The 22,735-nt window shown below is 39.4% G+C and overlaps 1 protein-coding gene across 1 annotated transcript; it reads left to right on the top strand.

Moving 5' to 3' along the window:
- The first annotated feature begins 5,486 nt into the window (after positions 1 to 5,486).
- On the top strand, positions 5,487 to 21,917 carry txnrd3 (thioredoxin reductase 3). Its single transcript, XM_053636358.1, has 16 exons — positions 5,487 to 5,880; positions 7,167 to 7,227; positions 11,869 to 11,978; positions 13,203 to 13,310; positions 13,910 to 13,982; positions 14,086 to 14,205; positions 14,710 to 14,852; positions 15,067 to 15,182; positions 16,761 to 16,986; positions 17,172 to 17,264; positions 17,370 to 17,446; positions 18,544 to 18,700; positions 19,284 to 19,391; positions 19,472 to 19,567; positions 20,069 to 20,203; positions 20,321 to 21,917. The coding sequence occupies exons 1-16, from the start codon at positions 5,770 to 5,772 to the stop codon at positions 20,381 to 20,383; spliced, it is 1,797 nt and encodes a 598-aa protein (XP_053492333.1). The 5' UTR covers positions 5,487 to 5,769; the 3' UTR covers positions 20,384 to 21,917.
- Positions 21,918 to 22,735: the final 818 nt, after the last annotated feature.

Genomic DNA, 22,735 nt, shown 5'->3' with positions numbered 1-22,735 from the left:
GGTGGACTCTCCTCTTCAGTTCACCACATAGGTTTTCTATGGGTTTCAAGTCAGGGGACTGGGATGGCCATGGCAGGACCTTGATTTTGTGGTCAGTAAACCATTTTTGTGTTGATTTTGATGTATGTTTTGGATCATGGTCCTGCTGGAAGAACCAACCATGGCCCATTTTAAGCTTTTTGGCAGAGGCTTTCATTTAATATGAATTTGATAGAGTCCATGATGCCATGTATCTTAACAAAATGTCCTGGTCCTCTTGCAAAAAAACAGCCCAAAAACATTAAAGAGCCACCATCATTTTTAAACATGGCCATGAAGTACGTTTCCGTATTGCTACCTCTCTGCGTGCACCAAAACCACCTCTGGTGTTTATTGCCAAAAAGCTCTATTTTGGTTTCATCTGAACCTAGAACCCGATCCCATTTGAAGTTCCAGTAGTGTCTGGCAAACTGAAGACCCTTGAGTTTCTTTTTGGATGAGAGTAGAGGCTTTTTTGTTGAAACCCTTCCAAACAACTTTCTGACCCCAAGCCACAACTAACTTCTGCAATTCTCCAGCTGTGGTCCTTGGATATTTTTTGGCCACTCGAACCATCCTCTTCACAGTGCGTTGAAACAATATATACACACGTCCAATTCCAGATTGATTCCTAACATTTCCAGTTGACTGGAGCTTCTTAATTATTGCCCTGATGGTGGAAATGGGCATTTTCAATGCTTGTGCTATTTTCTTATAGACATTTCCCATTTTGTGAAGCTCAACAACCTTTTGCCACACATCACAGCTATATTCCTTGGTCTTACCCATTGTTATGTATGACTAAGAGGATTTGGCCTCATATTTATAACCTGTGAAACAGGAAGTTATGGTTGAACAATTTCCTTATCTTAGTCACCCAGGTGTACAAAAACAAATGTAAAATATCAGTGGGAATATACTTCAAATATATTTTTTCTCATATGAATTCATAAGGGTGCCAATAATTGTTGCACACCTATATTTAACAAAGATATTTTTTTTTGATAAACCTCTGTTGTGTTTGCAATTGTTTGATATCCATGAGAGCAGAGTATTTTTGTGGGTTTTTAAAAAAAAAAAAAAAAAAAAGATCAAATGATTAAACAATAAAGACAATTTTCACAGCCTTCTTGCTCATATTTACCAAGGGTGCCAATATTAATGGTGGGCCCTGTATATATCTTTATACAATTTATTATTATTAGGTGTTTATATATTTATATTATTATTAGGTGTTTATTAGGTGTTTATACACTTTGATATGATAGATGTATACAAATAAACTTATTATTATTATTATTATTATTATTATTATTATTATTATTATTATTCCACTGATACCCTGGTTAGAAAAAAGCAGTTAATGAAGACAAATTAATGAATGAATTATTACAGGGCTGTCTGAGTATATATTCTGCCGTATTTATTCACACCTTGTTGTCTGTAATATTAATTACAATTAACTTAAAGTTAGAGAAGTTAGAGCTTGGAAAACAATTTTCCAAGCTTATCCACTGCTTTAAAAAAAAAAAAAAAAAAAAGTCTTTAGCTCCTCCACCTGTTAATTTTGTTGAATAGCTGTCAGAGATATTTTACATTACCTATCATATCAGTAGCTGTCTTTCAGTTATCATGATAGTCATTCAAAAATATTATACAGCGTAGGAGACAGTTAGAGACACATTACCAATGACAGAGGTTTAACGTCCCAACAGTTATGCATTCTGCTGTTCTTGTAGCTGGCTTAGACCTCTATAAATTCAGATGGTTGTCTGAGAGTCAGACATTTCTGTCAGCTTCCTGGGAGTGAGTTAGACCCGTCTGTCCAGCTGACACTTATTCTACTGAGATAATAACATTCAAGTTGACATTTCTCCCTGCAATCAGGTCAATAACAACACAACCAGATTACCTAATATTAGCAACAATTTTGAATTAAAAGGGGGGGGGGACAGCTGGAAAATGTTTAGTTAATTAGCTACCATTAGCTAGAGTGGTGCGAATAAGGATAGACATGCAATTTCTTTCGTTCCCAGAAATGTCCTAGCAGGCCTTATAGGTTATCTTCTGTGTAAATATGATTAACTGCAAACAAACAGTGGATTTAGCAGTATTCAGGAACATCCGCTCGATAGCTCTGGGTTCTAATGAGATAGAAAATCCATTTGGATGGCACAATTTTGTGCCATTGTGCTGCTAATATCCAGTGATCCTAAGAATACTCAAAGGAATACTGGAGTGTAACCAGGGGTCTACCAGGGGTGACTACTGTTCTGATACTTTAAATTATTATACAATGGTGCTGGAGATTACCATCAACTGTACCATCATATATATATATATATATATATATATATATATATATATATATATATATATATATATATATATATGAATGAAAGTGTGTGAGCCATTTAGAATTTTCTATACTTTATATACTGTATAAATATTACCTAACACATCTCTCTCTATCTCTTCATATGTATATAATGAGAGAGAGAGCGAGTGAGCGAGCGAGAGAGAGAGAGAGAGAGAGAGAGAGAGAGATTAGACAAAAAAGTCATTGGACCAGGCTGTTTTTACTTTCATGTGGGCAATCATATAAAAAACATTACTAATTTGTTTATATTTTGGAAAATAGAGCCAACTACATTTGTTAGAAAATTTGCAGGATGGTGCAAATAATAACATAATACAGCAAATGCAAGAGCAGGTGGGATTAGTCAAGAGTGGCTGTGGTAGTGGGTGGGATTAGTCAAGAGTGGCTATGGTAGTGGGTGGGATTAGTCAAGAGTAGCCGTGGTAGTGGGTGGGATTGTTCAAGAGTGGCTGTGGGAGTGGGTAGGACTGATTAAACTTTCTGTTTAAGTGGGTGGGATTGGTAAAAATTTCTGCAGGAGCCTGTGGTCCAGACTGTCTGTAGGAGCAGGTAGGATTGGTTAAGAGAGTCTGAGGGAATGTGTGGGATTGGTCAAGAGTTTCTCTGGGAGTGAGTAGGATTGGTAAAGAACATCTGAAAGAGTGTGCAGGGTCAGTCGGAACTCCTCCTAGAGCTGTTGGGATGGGTTTTATTTTGCGTTTGGAAATGGACTAATTTTAATTACCATGGAACTGTTGGCTCATTTTGGCCTGCAAACCTGGAAAACCCTGGATGTACCCTGGTACATCCGCTCACCTATTACTGTGTAGAGAGAAGCAGGAGAATAGACAGTGCTGTCTGATGATAGCTTATAGTGTCATCATTACTGTCAGAATGCACATAAGCATCCACAGTTCCGCCCAGCAGAGCTTCAAGTCAGCAGAGGGGAGTTTACAAACAAGCACCCCTCACTGACTGCTTCTTCATGCCGTTTAATTAGAGCTCTTCCCACCCACCCACTGATGCTTTATTTCATATTGTAGCCAAGGGGGTACTGTTCCAAAATAGCTACAGTGATTAATATTCCACTTTATTTTTAACCAAGACAGGCTTGTTTTAGGTGAGGAAGAATGAATGATTTAACAAATTAAATAAATCTGACTTTTTGTGGTTTAATTAATTTTGACTAAAATGGAACATTTCAAGCCAGCAAAAAGTGTTTTAGATAGATAGATAGATAGATAGATACTGGTCCCAACAGTTATGCAACAGTTATGAAGAAGGCAAGCCTACATCTATCTATCTATCTATCTATCTGTCTGTCTGTCTGTCTGTCTAGATAGATAGATAGATAGATAGATATAGATATACTGTATATTACTTTATACTAATGAAGCACAATTTCTCAAGTATTTTGAGAATAGATATCAGATATCAGATAGATAGATAGATAGATAGATAGAAAATGGGCAAGTGTAAGGATCTGAGCAAATTTGACAAGGGCCAATTTTTTGGATAGCTAGATGACTGGGTCAGAGTATCTCCAAAATGGCAGGTCTTATGGGGTGTTCCTGGTAAGCAGTGGTTAGTACCTAACAAAAGTGGTCCAAGGAAGAACAACCGGTGAACCAGTGACAGGGTCATGGGTGCCCAAAGCTCACTTATGCACAGGGGGAGCGAAGGCTAGCCCATCTGGTCTGATCCCACAGAAGAACTACTGTCGCACCTATCGCTGAAAAAGTTCATGCTGGCTATGATAGAAAGGTGTCAGAATACACAAGGCATTTGCGTATGGAGCTGTGGAGTCAGCATACTTATCAGAGTGTCTATGCTGACCCCTGTCCACAGCCGAAAGCACCTACAAAGGGCACGTGATTGCCAGAGTCATATCACCCTGCAGCTCTTGCCTGGTTTCCCACTGAAGCTAAGCAGGGTTGAGTCTGGCCAGTACCTGGATGAGAGAGCTAATGGGGAAAACTAAGGTTGCTGCTGGAAGTGGTATTAGTGAGGCCAGCAGGGGCTGCTCACCCTGTGGTCAGTGTGGGGTCTAATGCCTCAGAATAGTGATGGGGACACTATACTGTAAAAACAGCACTTTTCTTCAGATGAGATGTTAAACCAAGGTTCTGACTCTCTGTGGTTCCAGGACACTTCTTGTAAAGAGTAGGAATATAACCCTGGTGTCCTGGTGAAATTCCCCCATTTGCCCTTCTCTATCATGGCCCTGTAATAATCTCCTTCTCTGAATTGGCTACATCACTCTCCTCTCCACTAATAGCTGGTGTGTGTTGGAGGTTCTGGTGCACTATGGCTGCCGTCGCATCATCCAGGTGGATGCTACACACTAGTGATGGTTGAGGAGATTTCCCCCATACAATGTAAAATCTATATAAATGTAACTGTAACTAACTAACACATGAGCATCAGAACTGGACCATGGAGCAATGGAAGAAGGTGACCTGGTCTGAAGAATCATGTTTTCTTTTGCATCATGAGGACAGCTGGCTGTGTGTGCGCTGGTTACCTGGGGAAGAGCTGGCACCAGGCTGCACTATGAGAAGAAGGCAAGCCTACATCTATCTATCTATCTATCTGTCTGTCTGTCTGTCTGTCTGTCTGTCTAGATAGATAGATAGATAGATAGATAGATATTACTTTATACTAATGAAGCAGAATTTCTCAAGTATTTTCCAGCCCTGATTTTGTTTCACATTCTATTCTTTTTTTTTTTTGACTACAATAAACCTTTATGCTCCTGATAAAGTGCTCAGTGAGTATATTTAAACCGCTCACGCAAAGCTACATTAAAAGGGATACAACAGCTCATTGCTCATTTTGCGAAAGCATTTTTCTACCACCAGGTGGCAGCGTTGCGCCACAAAAAAATATTTAGTTGTCTTCAGACATTGCCTGATGGGCCTTTAAAAAAATTGTTTAATTCAACTTCTGTTCTTTTTATATTTCATTCGATTTAATTTCGCTTCGTTTCAGTAATCGAAATTCAAACATTCTATATGAAATCGGATTAGTAATTTATTAATATATGTTCAGAAACGTGTGCCTCATGGACGGCTTCAAACACGATCAGCCAGTCACGGTGACGTCATCGCCCCGCTTGATTCGGCAGGGCTGGCGCAGCTCTCGCGTTCCCGGGGTTTATATATACACACCGGCAAGTTCGAGGCGTACAGACCTATAGGAAGATGGCCCGTGAAGATCTGTGCGGGAAATAATGCGTGCACATTGTCGTTTGTTCTTCTGTTAGTCGTGTTTTGTTGACTTGAGCTTGTTTTCTCTCAGTATCGCTCCAGTTTGAGTCGGAAGAGTTCGGTAAGAACTTCGTTAGCCACTTTCCCAGATAGTAATCAGTCTGACTCTGTTCCAGTCTAATCATGCCGCCGGTAGAGACCGAGCACGGGCAGATTAAAGCCCGGATACAGGAGCTCGTCGACACCAATCGCGTTGTGATTTTCAGCAAAAGCTACTGTCCCTTCTGTAAAAAGGTAAGTGTGTGTGAGTTAGTTAGTTAGTTAGTTAGTTAGTTAGTTAGTTAGTTAGTGTTAGCGTGTTAGCTCGCTGTCTGAGAAGAGCTCGTGCCGCTAGCTTGGCCCGGCTAACTGACACTAATTAGCTTGTAAGAATAAGAAATGGCGCCGCAGCAGTGGAGGGATACAGAAAGTTCGAGTTCAACTCCACGGCGTATTAGCTAGCTTGTCATGTAAAAATGCCGCTAGTTTACCCATTTCATACCTGTTATTAATCGTTCTTACTTATTTAATAAAGCGTTGAAAATAGTAGTGTAGTTAGGTAGCAGGCTTTAGGATCCTATAGTTTGTGTGTGTGTGGACATGGTTTAAAGTGACCCTGTACCCGGAAATGTGTTTGAGTCTAAATGACGGGTCTGCTGCTTCTGTAACCCAGTCTCCTTTCATGTGGTACTGCAGTTATAAATCCTCGATAGCTGTGATCAATGGTATTACAGTAGTATAAAGCAGTGTGTAAACTGAGCTCCATTATTAGTAGTGTAGAGGTCGTGGTGGTTGCAGTCTACCTGTAAAGACTCCCTGATCCACCCCATCTGTCTGTCTTCATTTATGTTTGTGTCTAAACTCGGTTTGGAAATGTCCTTATCAGTCGTGTGCCAATATTAATATTTCATAACATGATAACTGGTTTGCCATTGTTTGAGGTGATCATATTGTTTTGCAAGGTAAACACCTGACTGAGTTTAATTAAAACCCTGCACTATTCACTGTCCAACCCCTACCCCCCACCCCCTTCTTGTGAATCATTTTCCATGCCGCTTATTCTACAGGGTCGTGGTGAACCTGGAGCCTGTCCCAGGGAGCATGGGGTACAGGGTGGGGTATACCTGGAACAGGGTGCTAATCCATCGCAGGGCACACTCACAGACATATCCATGCACTACAGACAATCAGCCTAACATGCGTGTCTTTGGACTGGGGGAGGAAACCGGTGTACCCGGAGGAAACCCCCACAGCATGGGGAGAACATGCAAACACACACAGGGCATGGTTGGGAATCAAACCCCCAACCCTGGTGGTGTGAGGCAAACTTGCTAACCGTTAAGTCAGCATGTGCCGTTTTTTATTTATTAGAGAGAGAATTTTTACCGCAGTGCTTACAACAACTAATACAACTTCTTTAGCACTTTAGATCATTCTTTTGACTGATTATGGCCATACCTCTCCAGAGCTAGGTTAGTGACCTGTATAAACCTTTGGCTGATTCTGATAGGGGTTGACTGTGTCGTTTCGGTTTACTTCAGGTGAAGGCGCTCTTTGAGGAGCTGAATGTGACATGTGAAGTCTTGGAGCTGGATCTGATTGGTAAGCATGACTCTACTTTCTCAGAATTGCCTGGCGCAATATGTATTGCAACATTAAATAGCATACGAACGCAATCGCAAACAAATGACTTTGGAGGAACACCAGATAATAAAGGCAAATGGAAAAGATAAGATCTTCCTATTACATTGTCTGCGAACACAGCGTACACAGGGCTTAACTGCTGACAGGTTTTATTTTTATAAACCACACAGCATGTATTTTAACAAGGAGTGGGCAAATAGCCTAACAGTAGCCCGGGTGCCCAAGACATGATTTCGTGTTTGGGCTATTCGTTTTATATTCTAGTTGCAATACATTCAACAACTAGAAAATACATTCTGCAATTAAACAAAGGAAAGGAGAGAAAAAAGCTTTATACCTTATTGATTTTTTAATTATTATTTTTATTTTATTTTTTTACTTTCTCCTTAAAACAAGTTTTCATTTGGCATGTATGTTTACATGTAATGCACTTCACGGTGGTGTGACACACCTTGACGCTGTACCTATAGCACACACTTCCCAATCCAGACGCCTGCTGCACAACACACATCGGATCAGCTAAGGAATGATCTAATTTTACTAGGCAGGTTAATTATTGTGTATGCGTGACCGATTGTCTTTCCTGAATCAGATATGTGGAAACTCTGACAAAACCGAGCAAAAATAAAGTCTAGCGCAAAGATGGCCTGCAACTCTCCTGTTTACGACACACAGTTGAATATCTCTTGCGGGTAATGCAAGGACAGAACTCTAAACCTGTAGCTGAATGTTCACCAATGACTTGACTTTTTGTAAAGGGTGCAAGACTATGTGCTATATTAGAAACTTTCCTAGAGGATAATGATCATTCAGCTATTGGTTACTTAGTCTGTATTATTGCAGTTAACTAGCTTTGTCATACATGCTGCGTTACATTAGCTAAAACTTCTTGTGGGGTGGGAGAGACAGACTTTGTCTGACTTGTCAGGTTTTTTATGACTGTGCTGAGGTGCATCTTGTTCAATTAATCAGTCAGTGACAGCTTTGACAAGGCATTGTCATGTTGTATTGTATACTCAGACACAACTCAATACTGTTTTCCACAGTCAGATCTAGACGGATCGTTTTGAAATCTGCTTCCGTGGAGTTGTGGTTTTGTCCTAATCATGGCGAATCTTATGCTGCTGCATCTGTAAAATGCCTAGAAGATATCACGCCTAGACAGTATTTCATTTAAGATAATTACAGCTTTCAACGTCGACATGTACGCGTATTGCCGAATGCTGAAGAGGTTTCTGGAGTTAAACTAGCGATATGTAATGCATAGTATTCTGTAGCACAGCATAGTCCCAGCCTCAGCCTGTCATTGTGTCATTTCTGTCTGTTGTTTTTGTGGAAAGTTACTTAAATTTGCAAAATTGCAACTGCATGAAGTTGTTTTGCATGGTCTTCACCTTTTAGCTGTAATCATGTTCAACGCATGTGAATCTAAGAGGGATTTGGCTGAATACACATTATGGTGATGTCAAGTGACTTGTCTTGGCCCAAATGTGTGGAAAATCTGCAGTAAATTTTTGTACAAATTGTAAGCTCCTCTGAATATTGCAGATTTTGCATTAATTTCTGCAATTGTGAAATCCTGGAAGGAATGAAATGTCATACAGTTGTTGAGGGTGCATCACTTGTGAGTAAGAACGGCATACCAACTATATAATGCAGGAGATAAGATTTTTCTTTTTTATGAAATGCGGGTAGAGGAACAAATATGTTGTCAGACATATCACAAAGTTTCAGTTTGTGGTAAATATGGAAGATCTTTACAAATGGTTATTGCTGGCTATATTAAGCAATAAAACAGGGAAATTTTTCACGTTTTTTAACCATTTGATTTGCACAGTATATCTAACATTTGTTGATTTGCATAAGAATCCAGCACTTCCAGTCAATAATTGTAGCCACAGTGGAAGCCAAGGGTGGTTCTGCGTGTCTTCTGGGATGTGTCTTTATCAGCTGTACATATCTGGATGCATTCATCTTGGCAAAAAAACAACTTTAGTTGTTTAAACAACTTCAGTGTAGCTTTTGTAATACGATTAGGGTCATTGTCGTGTTCAACCCTGAATCTCCACCATAAGCCACGTTTCCACCTAAATTACCCAGAACAATTAGTCCCAAGAACTTTTTTTTTTCTTTTTTTCAAGGGACCGTTTGACTCCTCCAGACCTTTTGTTTTCTATGTTTCCATTGTGGTCTAAAGTACCATGAAGATTAGGCAAATTAGTCTGGTGACGTATGACTGCGTGCGACAAGCCCTTGGTGAGGAAATGATGCCTCAAAGTATGCTACAATCAAACTGACACAAAATAAGCTGATTTTAATCATGTAATAATGTAAAATGTTTGCTCAGCTCATAACATGTAGCAGGCTCTGATATCTTTGGATAAAGTTTTGTTTTTAAAACAGTCTATTTTTTGAAATCTGATAACGACACTGCAGCAACAACAAGCATGGAGGAGATTCAAGCTGTGCTGCTGTTGATTATGACGTATTGCTTTGCTAATGTGGTCATTGAGAAAATGCTGGAAAAGAGACGAGCAGTGGTAGTGAAGAGAGTTCATAATGCTACATTTAAAGTAAGCAAACAGATTTTATCAGCTATTGCTGAGCTGACTGAGACGAACGTGTGCAAGAGCTTCTCTCCGCACTGTTATCCTGTGTGAACAACACCCAGCTTGCTTAACATGCTTGATATTTTTAAGTATACTTTGTCATTGCGGGTCGCCGTTTCCAGTTCCCGCTGTATTTCATCCTCGGCACAAATACTTAATAAGGCCTGAACCTTGTCCTCGGTCTGTCAGTCCTATATTTTTTTTAAGAAATTCCATTGTGTTGATTCGAATCGCAATAAAGTGTTACTTTATGCACCGCACCAGACTTTTAAAAATGGTGGTTGGGGGAAAAAATGCTGCGTGCATTCAACCTATCAGCATGTTCAGCGCCCAAGTCCCCCCCCAGGTCCTGATCTTTTGAAAAAGTACCACCTCTCAAGTAGGGACTTTCTGAGGGGGAAATATTTTACCCGGAACTTAATTTAGACCCTGGTCCCGGCGGTGGAAAGAGAGTACCTCAAAGTCCCTAGTTCCTGGGGAAAGTTCCTGCTGTGGAAACGCGGCTTAAGTCTCAAGTGAGAGAGGAACCGTTTCCCAGTCCCTGCTGAAGAATGGTATTCCCACAATCTGATTCTACCAAGTTCAGTTTTAGTCTAATCAGACCAGAGAACCTTGGATGTGTCTGATTTCATATGGGTTTTTTTTTTTTTTTTTTCTCCTTAATTCTCTCTAATCTTCTAATCTAGTAGAGTGTCTGGGCTATGGCTGTCCTGAACAGCTTTTCCCATATAATATGATATCTCTACGTCCTTCAGAGTTATGCTCAGCCTCTTGGTTGCTTCGGTGACTGTTTTTTTTCCTACCCAGTCACTGGTTTTTGGTGGATGGCCTCCTGTGCACTGCTGTGCATTAAATAAGATTACTAAATATGCTGGTCTTATTTCTGCGTATGAGGCCATCACAGGAAACTGCCTTGTGCTGTTTACTCTTCCTAACGTTGTTTAGCTTTGTTCTAATGTGATTTTAGGCTGCTTTCTACTTCCATTTCGGTAATGGATGTAATTATTGTGTCAAGTTTGTTTGGCTCCCTCTTGTAATTGATTTCTTGCTTTTTCCTCTTCTGCTGACGTGTGTGTGGTATTTTGTACGTTATTTGGAAACCCTTTCACTGCAGCAAAGGGATGTGTTCCTCTTATGTAACACCATGTGCTCACATTAAGGTTTGTATTGAAATCTAACACTGCAGATGTTTAAATATGGTTTGTGTAGTTGGTGCTCAGTAGTCCACAAACCTGACAGCAGTTTTTATCAATGTACTACAGTTTGTAATTCCAGTGCTAGTGTGACATAAAGGAGTGTCAGATCTGAGAATAGCTACTACAGCCACCTTGCAAAACTTGCTGAGTCATTCACCACTGCTCTGCCTGGCGGTGCTTATCTGTTCCTGTCTCTCCTTGAGCCTTTAAACTCTCAAATCATTTATTACTCTTTCTCCCCTCCTGACTACTGTCTTTCTGTGATCCTGTTTTCAGTTCTTGCGTGTCTTATTCATCCGTGCTTTTCCTTTATATTCCCACACAAAGGCATGTGATGCAGTGTAAATATCATTCAAGCAAGGTAGTGTCAATGAAATAGTTGGCCTCATATGCTATATATATTTTTACTATTTAATTGGTTATTTACCAGCTTAAAATCACACTGATGATTTTGTGTGTTTCTGACTTCACAAACCTGCGAAACTAAGAGTATAATAATGTACGATTCACCCAAGGCTCCTTGTTTGCATTGTGTAAACTTGCAGCTTATTAAGCTGTCAGCCTATTGTTCAGCAGTGTCTTTTTCCTATCTCAACCTCATCCTTCCCGAGGGGTGCAAATAAAAGATCTCTTGCATATGAGACAGGTTTTTATCAAACAACAAGGGAAGATAAAGGGAAGATGAAACATGCGGTCACTAGAAGCTTTACCCAGAGTTGGCACGTTACAATAGCGCTTCATGTTCCATGTGAAACAAGAGCAGCTGTATTACACTGCACTGGCATGTTTTTCAGAGAATGGCTCCAGCTACCAGGGTGTGCTGACTGAGATGACTGGACAGAAAACGGTCCCCAATGTCTTTGTCAACAAGACACATGTAGGAGGCTGCGACAAGACCATGCAGGTAATCGCTCCTAACAAAAACCAACACTTACCCTGGAGTGCTGCTATGGTTATTTTGTGCTGGTTCTGTAGGATGTAATGCACAAGTTCTCTGTTGCTTTTTATCAGGAATGAGTTATGCTTTTATTGCATATGATCTCAAGGGAATTCAACTGAAAATTGAGTGTTCTGGCTCGGTGTGTGTGTGTATATGTGTGTGTATATATATATATATATATATATATATATATATATATATATATATATATATATATAAAAATATAAAATATATGGCATCTGTTTTGAATGTGAAACATCTCGAGCATTCTGTTTTAGCAAGACACTTCAGTAATCTGACTAGAGAGGGTAAATTAAATGTAAAAATATATTTTTCAAAGCCATTATGAAAGTCTGTGAAAACTTTGCTTTTTCAAACTGCTTTTTGGTACATGATTGGCATAAATGTGCATGATTGGCCACATCAAGCCAAGATATGGAATCCACGACGGTTCAGTTGTTCATACATTAATTGTCCCTGCTACAGTATTTTCCAAGCACCAGGTTTGATCTGCTGAAATGCTTTACTGAGTCCACATCCAGACTTAAAATGCCAGTTGAAGACCCCAGAATCCGACGGTGCAGGGAATACCTCTTTTTGAAGCTTTAACACAACTTTTGAAGCTTTCCAAAGTTCCAAATTAACTCGCAAGTTGTGCATAATTAAACTGACTGCTTCCCAACAGAGAGCCAAACCTCAACTTTATCATTCATAAATTGTAACTGTGCATCAGTTAGTTAAATTATGCAGCCTCATTTGTCACTGTTCACTTAACCATGTTCAGTAGCAACCCTTTTTGTATTCAGTGTGAAAGTCTGGGTTGAAGGTTGAATAACTTGGTTTTAAATGGACTCCAGATAAAAAGATTAGATTGTAAAATAACCTCAGTGCATTTAGTAGGACTTGGGCAGGCAGTAGACAGTAGTAGTCATTAATATCTACAAATCTGACAAGACGGTACTCCCCCCCCCCCCTCCCCTTTTTTTCCCTGTTATCTTGGTCGTAGGTCCAACAGCTTAATCAGCCAACAGTGCAGATATGTGCCCTTTCAATATGATGCTTTAAAGTAATGGGGAACAAAAGTCCTTTGTAATTGAAATGAATGATGGATGAGTACCCTTATTGTGATTACCTCTTATCACTGTTTTTTGTGCCTATGATAATTATTTCTCTGTATCATGGTAACAGGCATATAAAGATGGCCACCTACAGCAGCTGCTGGGAGCGGAGAGCACGGCGTATGACTATGACCTCATTGTGATAGGGGGTGGCTCTGGAGGTCTGGCTTGCTCAAAGGTGACTGATACAAATGATCATTTTTGATTATGACAATGCAGAGTGAGCAGTGTCTATTAATATTTTAAAGAGCAAGAAGTAGCTGTAAATATCAGGGTTTCTGCAGGTCCTTAAGTCTCAATGTCTTAAATTCCTTCATGTAAAAATAAGGCCTTAATAAAATGTCTTATATTCATGTTTCAGAGGTTTTAAAAATGCAACCCAACCGACACTAAAGATTTAGATTTTATTTTGGCTCGTTGCTTTTGGGACGGTAAAGCTGTGTGACTGATTAGTCTTTTAGAGCGACTCGGTTCGCAGTAAACGCCGCTCCACACTAACTTCATCTCTCACCGTGCTGTGAGTTTGAGTCACTTCTAACCTACATTTAGACACGTGTGCCAGATTCACTTTGGTTTTAGTGTAATCTCAAACGTTTTTGGTGGCCAGAGGTTTACAGCATTTTACCTGATTGGTAATGAGAAGTGAGGTTAAAGAAAAACTGATGAATTTCCTTTCTTAAGTACAATAAAGTATAAACTAAACAAACCTATTATCATGTATACCCTACTAATATACGTTCACATCGTAATTTGGTCTCCTTCTGTTGTGTTCTATAGGAAGCAGCTGCCTTGGGGAAGAGGGTCATGGTTTTAGATTATGTTGTTCCCACACCTTTGGGCACGACTTGGGGTAAGTAATGCTGGATATTGTATGATATGAGGGACAAAATACTAAACATAACATGTAGTATTTTTTGGCTTTAAGCATAACAGTGCCTGACTATCGTGTCTAGGTTTGGGTGGCACATGTGTGAACGTGGGTTGTATTCCTAAGAAGCTGATGCATCAGACTGCCCTGCTGCACACTGCTCTGGAGGATGCCCGAAAATTTGGTTGGGAGTTCAGTGAGGCAGGTGAGAACCGCTGTTGTACGCTGTGTGCTACGTGGCTTAGCTACGTTTTTCTCAGAACAGGGACGAAGTACGAATAGATTTATTTTTTTTCTGGTCATCCCCCTCAGTGCATAACTGATCACTGTTGTGGGAAGGCTTAGGGATGAACAAACTAGGATCATAGCATTAAAATGTTGATTACATTTATTAAACTTAAAATGAATTATTTTACAGTATCTGTAGTATTTTGTTCAAATTGGTGAAGTACATTCTGTTGTGTTGTGCTGTTTACAAGCCGAATGCTCAGCTGTAGTTTCCAAAGTGGTCAGTTGTGATGAAATGTCCTCTGTAAATAGGAACTGTGCTAGTTATGTGGGTTTATGCTGTAATGATTTCTGCATTGTCTTGACTCATGTTTGGGCTTAGATTTTGTCTTGAGCACCTTTTGTTGGAGTTTTACTGCCTTGAATAAAACGTGCTGAATTAATTTAGTGGTCGATAAATCTGTCCCTTTCTTCCATGCAGTAAGTCATAACTGGGAAACGATGAAGACTGCCGTGAATAACTACATCGGCTCTTTGAACTGGGGCTACAGAGTGTCTTTACGTGACAAGAGCGTTGAATATACGAATGCTTATGCAGAGTTTGTGGAGCCACACAAAATCAAGGTTGGTGTCTTGTTGATTAAATTCTCAGATGTGTTTCTAACGTAGCTGCTAAAACAGTGATTGTGTTAAATCGATCGGACTAATTCTGTCCTGCTTCTGTACTATGTAAACTGGCTAGTGGCCTCCTGTTGTAGGTTTTGCTTAAGAATTAAGACTTTTACTAATAACGGCAGCTTTTTCATGACGTTCATGAAGCTCTGATCTTTCCCTTCAGGCCACAAACAAGCGAGGCAAAGAGACGTTCTACACTGCAGCCAAGTTTGTGCTGGCAACAGGAGAGCGGCCGCGCTACCTGGGCATCCCTGGAGACAAAGAATACTGCATCACCAGGTGAGTGTGTTATTGAAGACCAGAAACGCACAGGAAAGATCTCACACGCACATAAGCTGTTGTCTCATGAGAGCCTAGCTTAATGCAAAACATCTCAACATGGAGCTTGGTTAAACTGCACTGGCCTCGAAGGGGGGATGGATACGGGAGCTTTAGTCTTTTTGCCGGTGGTCAGGGAATGTGCTTGGCTCATGTTCATTCATTTTATGTATGGACATGTACATCGACTTCTCACACTGCGTTCTCACTAGTAATAAGTAAGTTGTTACCACAAGCTACAGCTGTGAAGTTTACTGACTTAATCTTTTGGATTTGTTGCTATACCATGTTATTAATGTTTTGGTTGAAATTAAAATCTAAATTCCAATAACGTGTACCATGTTTCTTGTTGTCACTGGAACTGACCTAGGAAATGAATGGTTGCCTCTCACAAACAGTCTGGAACCTTGTGAATTCAAGTTTCAGCTGGCGAAATGAAACCAGTGTAAATGTTTAACATGCACTATATGGGCAAAAAGTATGTGGACACCTGATATTACAACTGTGTGTGTGTAGTATACTATAATGTAATATAAAATATTACACACCCAACCAGTCAAAAGTTTAGACAATCATTATTTACTTTTATTTTTCCACATTTTAGATTAATAAGAAACATCAAAACTCTGGAGAACACAAATGGAGCTATGGGAATTATGTTGTGATTTAAAAAAAAAAACCCCAAAATAATTGAATATCTTCAAAGCAGACGCCCTTTTTGCTTAGAATTTCCAGAAATGTATTCTTGGCGTTTTCTCAACTGATTTCTTGAGGAATCTCCCTGAGGTGCTTTTTGAACAGTATTAAAGGAGTTCACACCTACGCTGCACACTTATTGGCTGCTTCTCTAATATTTTGCTCCAAATCATACAACTTTTTTTTGTAAATAAAATGTCATTAACTTCTTTCATTACAAAACTATGTTGGCACAATTATATTGTTGTCTACAACACTGATTTCAAATATTTAATCATAGTTTTTAAGCTCATGAGAAACATTTCAGTCAAGTGTCTCCAAACTTTTGACTGTGTGTGTATGGTGCATGTGTGTGCTTTTCAGACATCCCATTGTACATTTAGCCCCCCTTTACCATTATAATAATCTCCAGTCTTCTGGGCATGTTTTCCACTTGATTTTTGTATGTGGCTGTGAGGATTTGTCCATTCAGCCACAAGAACATTAGTGAGGTTGGGTACTGATGAAGGGTGAGGAAACCCACGGCACAGTCAGCATTCCGGTTCATCCCAAAAATATTCAATGGGATTGAGGTCAGGGTTCTGTGCAGATCACTCAAGCCTGTATTAAGAGTGTAGTGATTTCTCATGGACATGCTAGTCATTTTAGAAAATGAATGTCCGCTCATGTTGCATAAGCTCCTGTTTAGCGGATACTGTTCTTTTTCAAAGCAGGAAGCTTGCTGATCATTAATTAGTTAATGATTTATTAATAATGAATGACCAACTGTAGTATGTAGTGTTCATTCCCAGGGTGCCCGTTTGCTCACTCACTCGTATGATTGTGCATAAATCTCTCTTGCAGTGATGATCTGTTCTACTTGTCCTACTGTCCTGGTAAAACGCTGGTGATCGGAGCATCGTACGTGGCTCTGGAGTGCGGAGGATTCCTGGCAGGTCTGGGGCTTGATGTCACCATAATGGTGCGCTCCATTCTGCTGAGAGGCTTTGACCAGGACATGGCCAACCGTGCAGGGGATCACATGGAGACACACGGGGTCAAATTTCTCAGGCAGTTTGTCCCGATTAAGGTATATTTTTGTGTGTGAAGAAATAAAACAGGATGGGTGGAACGTGTTATTGTGAACACTATGATTATGTAATGAACCGAGGCAAATGTTTTGTCATCATGCTCTTATGAGCTGATTATGTATGAGTGTGGATTTCTGTTTCCCTTTCTGTTTAAAATAAAGGTGTGTGTGTGTGTGTGTGTCAGGTAGAGCAGATTGAGGCTGGTACTCCAGGCAGATTGAAAGTGACTGCCAAGTCTACAGAAACTGATGAGATCATTGAAGGAGAGTACAACACTGTGAGTGTGAATCCTGCCGCTTGCTTTACTGCTATTTGCTTTTTTTTTTCTTTTCTTTTTTTTGCTGTTTATGAAAATTTAAAAAAGTCTTGTCTTTTGTCTTAGGTACTGATAGCTGTGGGTCGTGATGCTTGTACAGGATCTATAGGTCTAGACAAGGCTGGGGTGAAGGTCAACTCAAAGTATGTCCCTCCCTCGTTTATCTGACTTTCCTTCTCATAAATGCTTTGTCCTTATGGTCGCTCCTTTCATTCAAGGATTTGTTTACTTGGTTCTTTGTGGGTTGTGGAAAACATTTAGAAGTGGGTCACTTGACTCTGGCAGCAGTCAGCGTGATTCAGCAGTATTACTACTTTGGCTGGGTATGTGAGAGCAAAGCCTGCCAGGCATGTGAACAAAAGTTCTGACTAAGCAGGGTTGTTGAAACTGGGCAGGGATTAACAATATGCACCATTTCCTGAAAGGTTAATCATGCACACATGTCATTAAACACGTTATGGGAATCACTTTGATGTCCAAGTTATAAAGCAGAAGGTGTCTGACTCGTACACATAGTCTTTCCTTTCAACAAGGAGCCCACTGTGACTCCATAACATGGTGATTAGAGTAGCACATGAGGCCATATGACTCTGAAAATCTATGACTGCATTTACAATGCACATCAGTATTAAGATATTAATCTGAACTTTGGAATATTTGAATTAATATTGAGTCGTGTAAACGCTGCGATCCAAAAATGTTGATTAACACCCCTGGAATATGCCTGGTTTCATCCTGAAATTTGTTGCATGTAAACACCTTTATTCAGAAAATCAGTTGATGGGAGATATATGCACATGCTCAGCATGCAAGAAATTGTGGGTGCTAACAGATTCTTAGCTGTAAGCTAGGTGTTAGGAATGGAAACTCGGGCATGCTTGCAACAACTGTGTATACAAGAATATTCCAATGCCTGTACAGATATAAACATTGTATTCGGAATATTGCTGCAACCTGAATGTAAACCTTAAACGAAATTTGATGTGCGTGAACGTAGTCTTTGACCACCTCATGCGTGCGCGCACACACTCACACACTCCGTTATGATGCAGTAATCACCCAACACTTGTTCCACTAGCAGTTTGAAGCTTGATATTATTTTCTCTCTCTAATCATATTGTTGGATATTAGCAGTGTAGCAGTGTCCATGTGATTAGTGAGTAATTCCAGCACAGTCACTGTTCTGTGCTGTGTTTCTTTTGGAAACTCATTGTGCGGGGTGGGACTGTGATCTCTTTAGGAATGGGAAGATCCCAGTGAATGACGAAGAGCAGACCAACATTCCACACATCTACGCTATCGGGGACATCCTGGAGGGCAAGTGGGAGCTGACTCCTGTGGCCATTCAGGCTGGAAAACTGCTGGCTCGTAGACTGTTTGCAGGTTCCTCTGTGAAGGTGCTTATACACACGTGTCTGTTATGAGCATTAAGATACTTGTAATTTAATGTTGTGCATGCCTTATTGTCGATCACAGTTCTATTACTGAAATCAAAGTGTTCAGTCAGTTTAGGAACAAAGTAGTTTTATTTTAGCATCACTTTAAGAGTAAGAGTTTTTATTTTAAATTCACAGTATGTTATAAGCGTATATTTGTTCGCATGGAAATCTTGAATGAGATCAGGACTATTACTTATTAAATATACATATAATTAGATGCTAAATAAATCTATAAGCCAAATGAATGCTATAATGTTATATAATGCAGCAGTCAATAAACAACCTTGGCCAAAAAGTGAACTTTATCCAAGTGTACATCTCATAGCTGATTATGTTCCATTAAATATGAAACACTTTGTTTAAATTCTGATTAACTATCCAACTGTATTTGTATAAAAATGTTCTCCATGTTTTTTTTGTTTGTTTTTTTTAAATAGTGCATGTTCTCATAGGATGACTTGGACTTATGAATGTGTGGTTTTGTTGTGTTTTTTTTTTTTTTTTTTTTTTTTTTTTTTTTTTTTTTTATAAATATTTGCAGTGTGACTATGTGAATGTCCCTACTACTGTGTTCACACCTCTGGAGTATGGCAGTTGTGGTCTTTCTGAAGAAAAGGCCATAGAGCATCATGGAGAGGAAAACCTGGAGGTATGAGTGTTTTTAAATTAAGGAAACTGTTCACTATAAACAGTATATAAGTGACTAAAAGTATGTTCTGTCATGTGTAGATTTTTCACAGTCTGTTTTGGCCTCTGGAGTTCACCATACCTGGCAGGGACAACAACAGGTGCTATGCCAAGATCATTTGCAACAAGTTGGACAATGTGAGTGGTAACGTTTTCCTTTTCACCTAGACCTTTTTGTTCTGTTTTTTCATGCATGCAGTAGTAGTTTTCAGTGGGATGCCAGTGAAACCATGGCATGTGTGGTTGAAGCAGGCTCTTGATCTAAAAATGTCATGGCTCTGTTCAAATGAAAACCACAACTGTATCCAGCTTAGAAAAGGAGTTACTTAAGCTTATTTTCTGCTTATTACTCGGGGTTTTTTGCTTTTTATTATTATTATTATTATTATTATTATTATTGTTGTTGTTTTTGTCAAACAGGGATACAGTTTTTATATTTTAAAGAAATGTCAGGTCTTGTACTCATTTCCTGCCTTCCTACACCCATGGTGAAATCAGTTGCCCTGATGTTTGTTTGTAGGAAGTAAGATGCAAAAAAAAAACAACAAAAAAACAACAACCTCTGAGGTTTGTCGGTTTGAGTTTGAGCCCATAAAGCACCAGCAGAAGTGCTGATTTTGTATGTATGCATGTGTGTAGGACCGTGTCATTGGTTTTCACTACCTGGGCCCTAACGCTGGAGAGGTGACTCAGGGCTTTGGTGCTGCCATGAAGTGTGGAGTCACAAAGGAGCAGTTAGACAGCACCATTGGAATACACCCTACCTGTGCTGAGGTGTGTACATGTTTGATGATAAAGCTCAAATCTAATAGCTTCAGCTTCTTTCGTCTCCCAGTGATGTGGCCTTTAAGATTAAACTGTGTATTAATGACCGTCTCCTCTCTCTTCCAGATATTCACCACAATGGAAGTGACTAAGAGGTCAGGTGGTGACATCAAACAGTCTGGTTGCTGAGGTTAAACCCTGCTCGTTTAATAGGCTGTCCTAAAACCATATGAACTGGTTCAGACTAGTTTATACTGGCCTAATCCATCCTTTAAGCAGTTTCTCAGCTTTTCTCCTCTGCATTCAAAACAAGCATTTCCACTAGATTTGTAGATTTTTGAGCTCCACTCAAGGTTAAACCAAATCTCCAAATAGACAGTCCACCACAGAGCAATAAAAGATGGAATTGTATAAAAGTGCAAGCTAGCTTAGAGTGCACTCAGGTTTAATTGTAGTAAAGAAACATGGGTTAACTGTGGCCTTGGGGGTCTAGGTTTGTAGTGACTCTTTAAATTTAACAGCTGGATACCACTTGGAGCGTCTAGGGTTCCTCCTTAGGAGTGAGTGTTTTTTCAGTGGTTGCATTTAAGGAAGTCCTCAGACTGTGGTCTTTCAGGACTGAGCTTAACCTGTTGCAGAGGACAGAAGCTGGAGAAGCTAAAATCTTGTAGGACAGCCTGTTAAACAGCGGGGTTACTCTGCTGCTCCAAATCCTCCAAACCTAAGTCAGAATTGCACTCAGGGGGAGGGCGCACGCTTTTGCTCTCACACTCTCAAGTGCTGTGTGACGTTTTGGCCCTTAACCTGAATTCTCAGGTGGGCTAAGACTGATAATGGTCTGTGCTTAGATTTAAGAGGTAAACACACTTTCTTGTACAAACACTCTAGTCCAGCAACCTCAGCTCCAGGCTCACAAGTAGGACTTGGAGCCATCGATTACCCAAAAATACTGCAGTGCTGCACAATCATGACTGTTAGAACGGGCTCTCTGGACACGTGATGAATACATGTAAAAGCCAGAGAGAATTACTCTAATGATTTAATCCACTATAGCTTAGGACATTAATATCCATTAATGCTAAACATGTTTGTTAAACATTGCAACATTTTTGGGAGCTAGGGCCAGATGATTATTTTTGTTTACTTTAAAGTTGGACATTGTCATCTTTTTTTTTTTTTTTTGGACATTTTGTTCTTGTATCATTACCAACATTCCGTCCATCGATCGTTTAACAGTTAGTTGGTTTGTTCTTTTTCCTTTTATGTCTGTCCAATATCTAGTTGGAAGCTTTTTACTAAACAGCCAGTCGTGAGCGAACAAATTGGTCTCAAAACAAAACCGGCATATAGTTTGCCAAAACTAATCAGGTGTCCATTAAACATAATTAAATGAAAATATTTGTGTACATTAATTTCTCATCCCTGGTTTTGATTTAAATGCACTTAAATTTCTGAATTTAATTCATTTTCTATTTAAAAGATGTTCAGATCATAACCAAATGCCTTTTTTTTTCTTTTCTTTTTTTTTTAATCAGTTTGATCTCACTGTTTTTGATATATAGACCCCCTGGTTGCTGTGGACTTTATTAAATGTTTATTGAACCCTGTTGATGTGTTACCTAGCAACAATGCCTGGTAAATATACAAACCAGTGTTTTTCATGTTATCATTGTTTTCAGAATAATCGAAAGAACTTTAATAAAGCTATGTACACTGAACCTTATTTGATTTCGTTGACCTTTTATTTTTAAAGCACATTAACATTGTATAACCAACATAACCAGCTGTCCTGGTCTGGCAGACATTTGGAGTGTCCCATTTTTAACATTTATTTATTTATTTTTAAACCTTGTCAAAAATTATTAATATGAAATTACTAATGTGTCACTGCTGGAAGAAAAGAGAAACAGAAGGCAAATAGGCTTGGGAAATTTGTGTTTCTACACAGCAAAGCAGAAGCAGGCAAACTGTTAATTATGAAATCTTCCTGCTTCTACCAGTGTTGAGGTCTTTTTAAAATAAGAGCTCAATTCTTCCTCTCTTGAATAAACCTGAACTTACTTGGGGCTAATTGTGGTCTGATTCACATTCTTTGTGATTGATTTAAATATTTAAATACAAGCCCTGGAGGTAAATGATGGAATTCCCCACACTTGGAGGATGTTCACCAAGCTTTTTTTTTATTTTTTATTTTATTTTTAAACTTTCACTTCATAGCAAATAAACAAATCACAGATATGACTCTGAGCAATTTTTGTTTAATAGCTGAACATTCTGGCTTCATGAAACATGCCTCAAACAAATTAAATGATCTTAATTAAGGGTGCATTCCCCCCCCCCCCCCCCAAGAAGATGAAGAGGGAAATAATTATGTAATCAACAACAACAAAAAAAATCATAATTAGTACTTTGTTGCTCCCCCTCAGGCTTTTATTATGACCTGAATTCTTTGAGGCATGGACTTCACTAATGGAAAACAATATTCTCCAAGCTGATTCGAGCTTTCTCGACTAGCAGTTGACGATCAGCATCGCAGGACAT

This window comes from Ictalurus furcatus, chromosome 11 (assembly GCF_023375685.1).
Source record: "Ictalurus furcatus strain D&B chromosome 11, Billie_1.0, whole genome shotgun sequence".
Classification (NCBI taxonomy): domain Eukaryota; kingdom Metazoa; phylum Chordata; class Actinopteri; order Siluriformes; family Ictaluridae; genus Ictalurus; species Ictalurus furcatus.
Note: the sequence above shows the minus strand (reverse complement) of the source record. Positions and strands in the feature narration are given on the sequence as shown.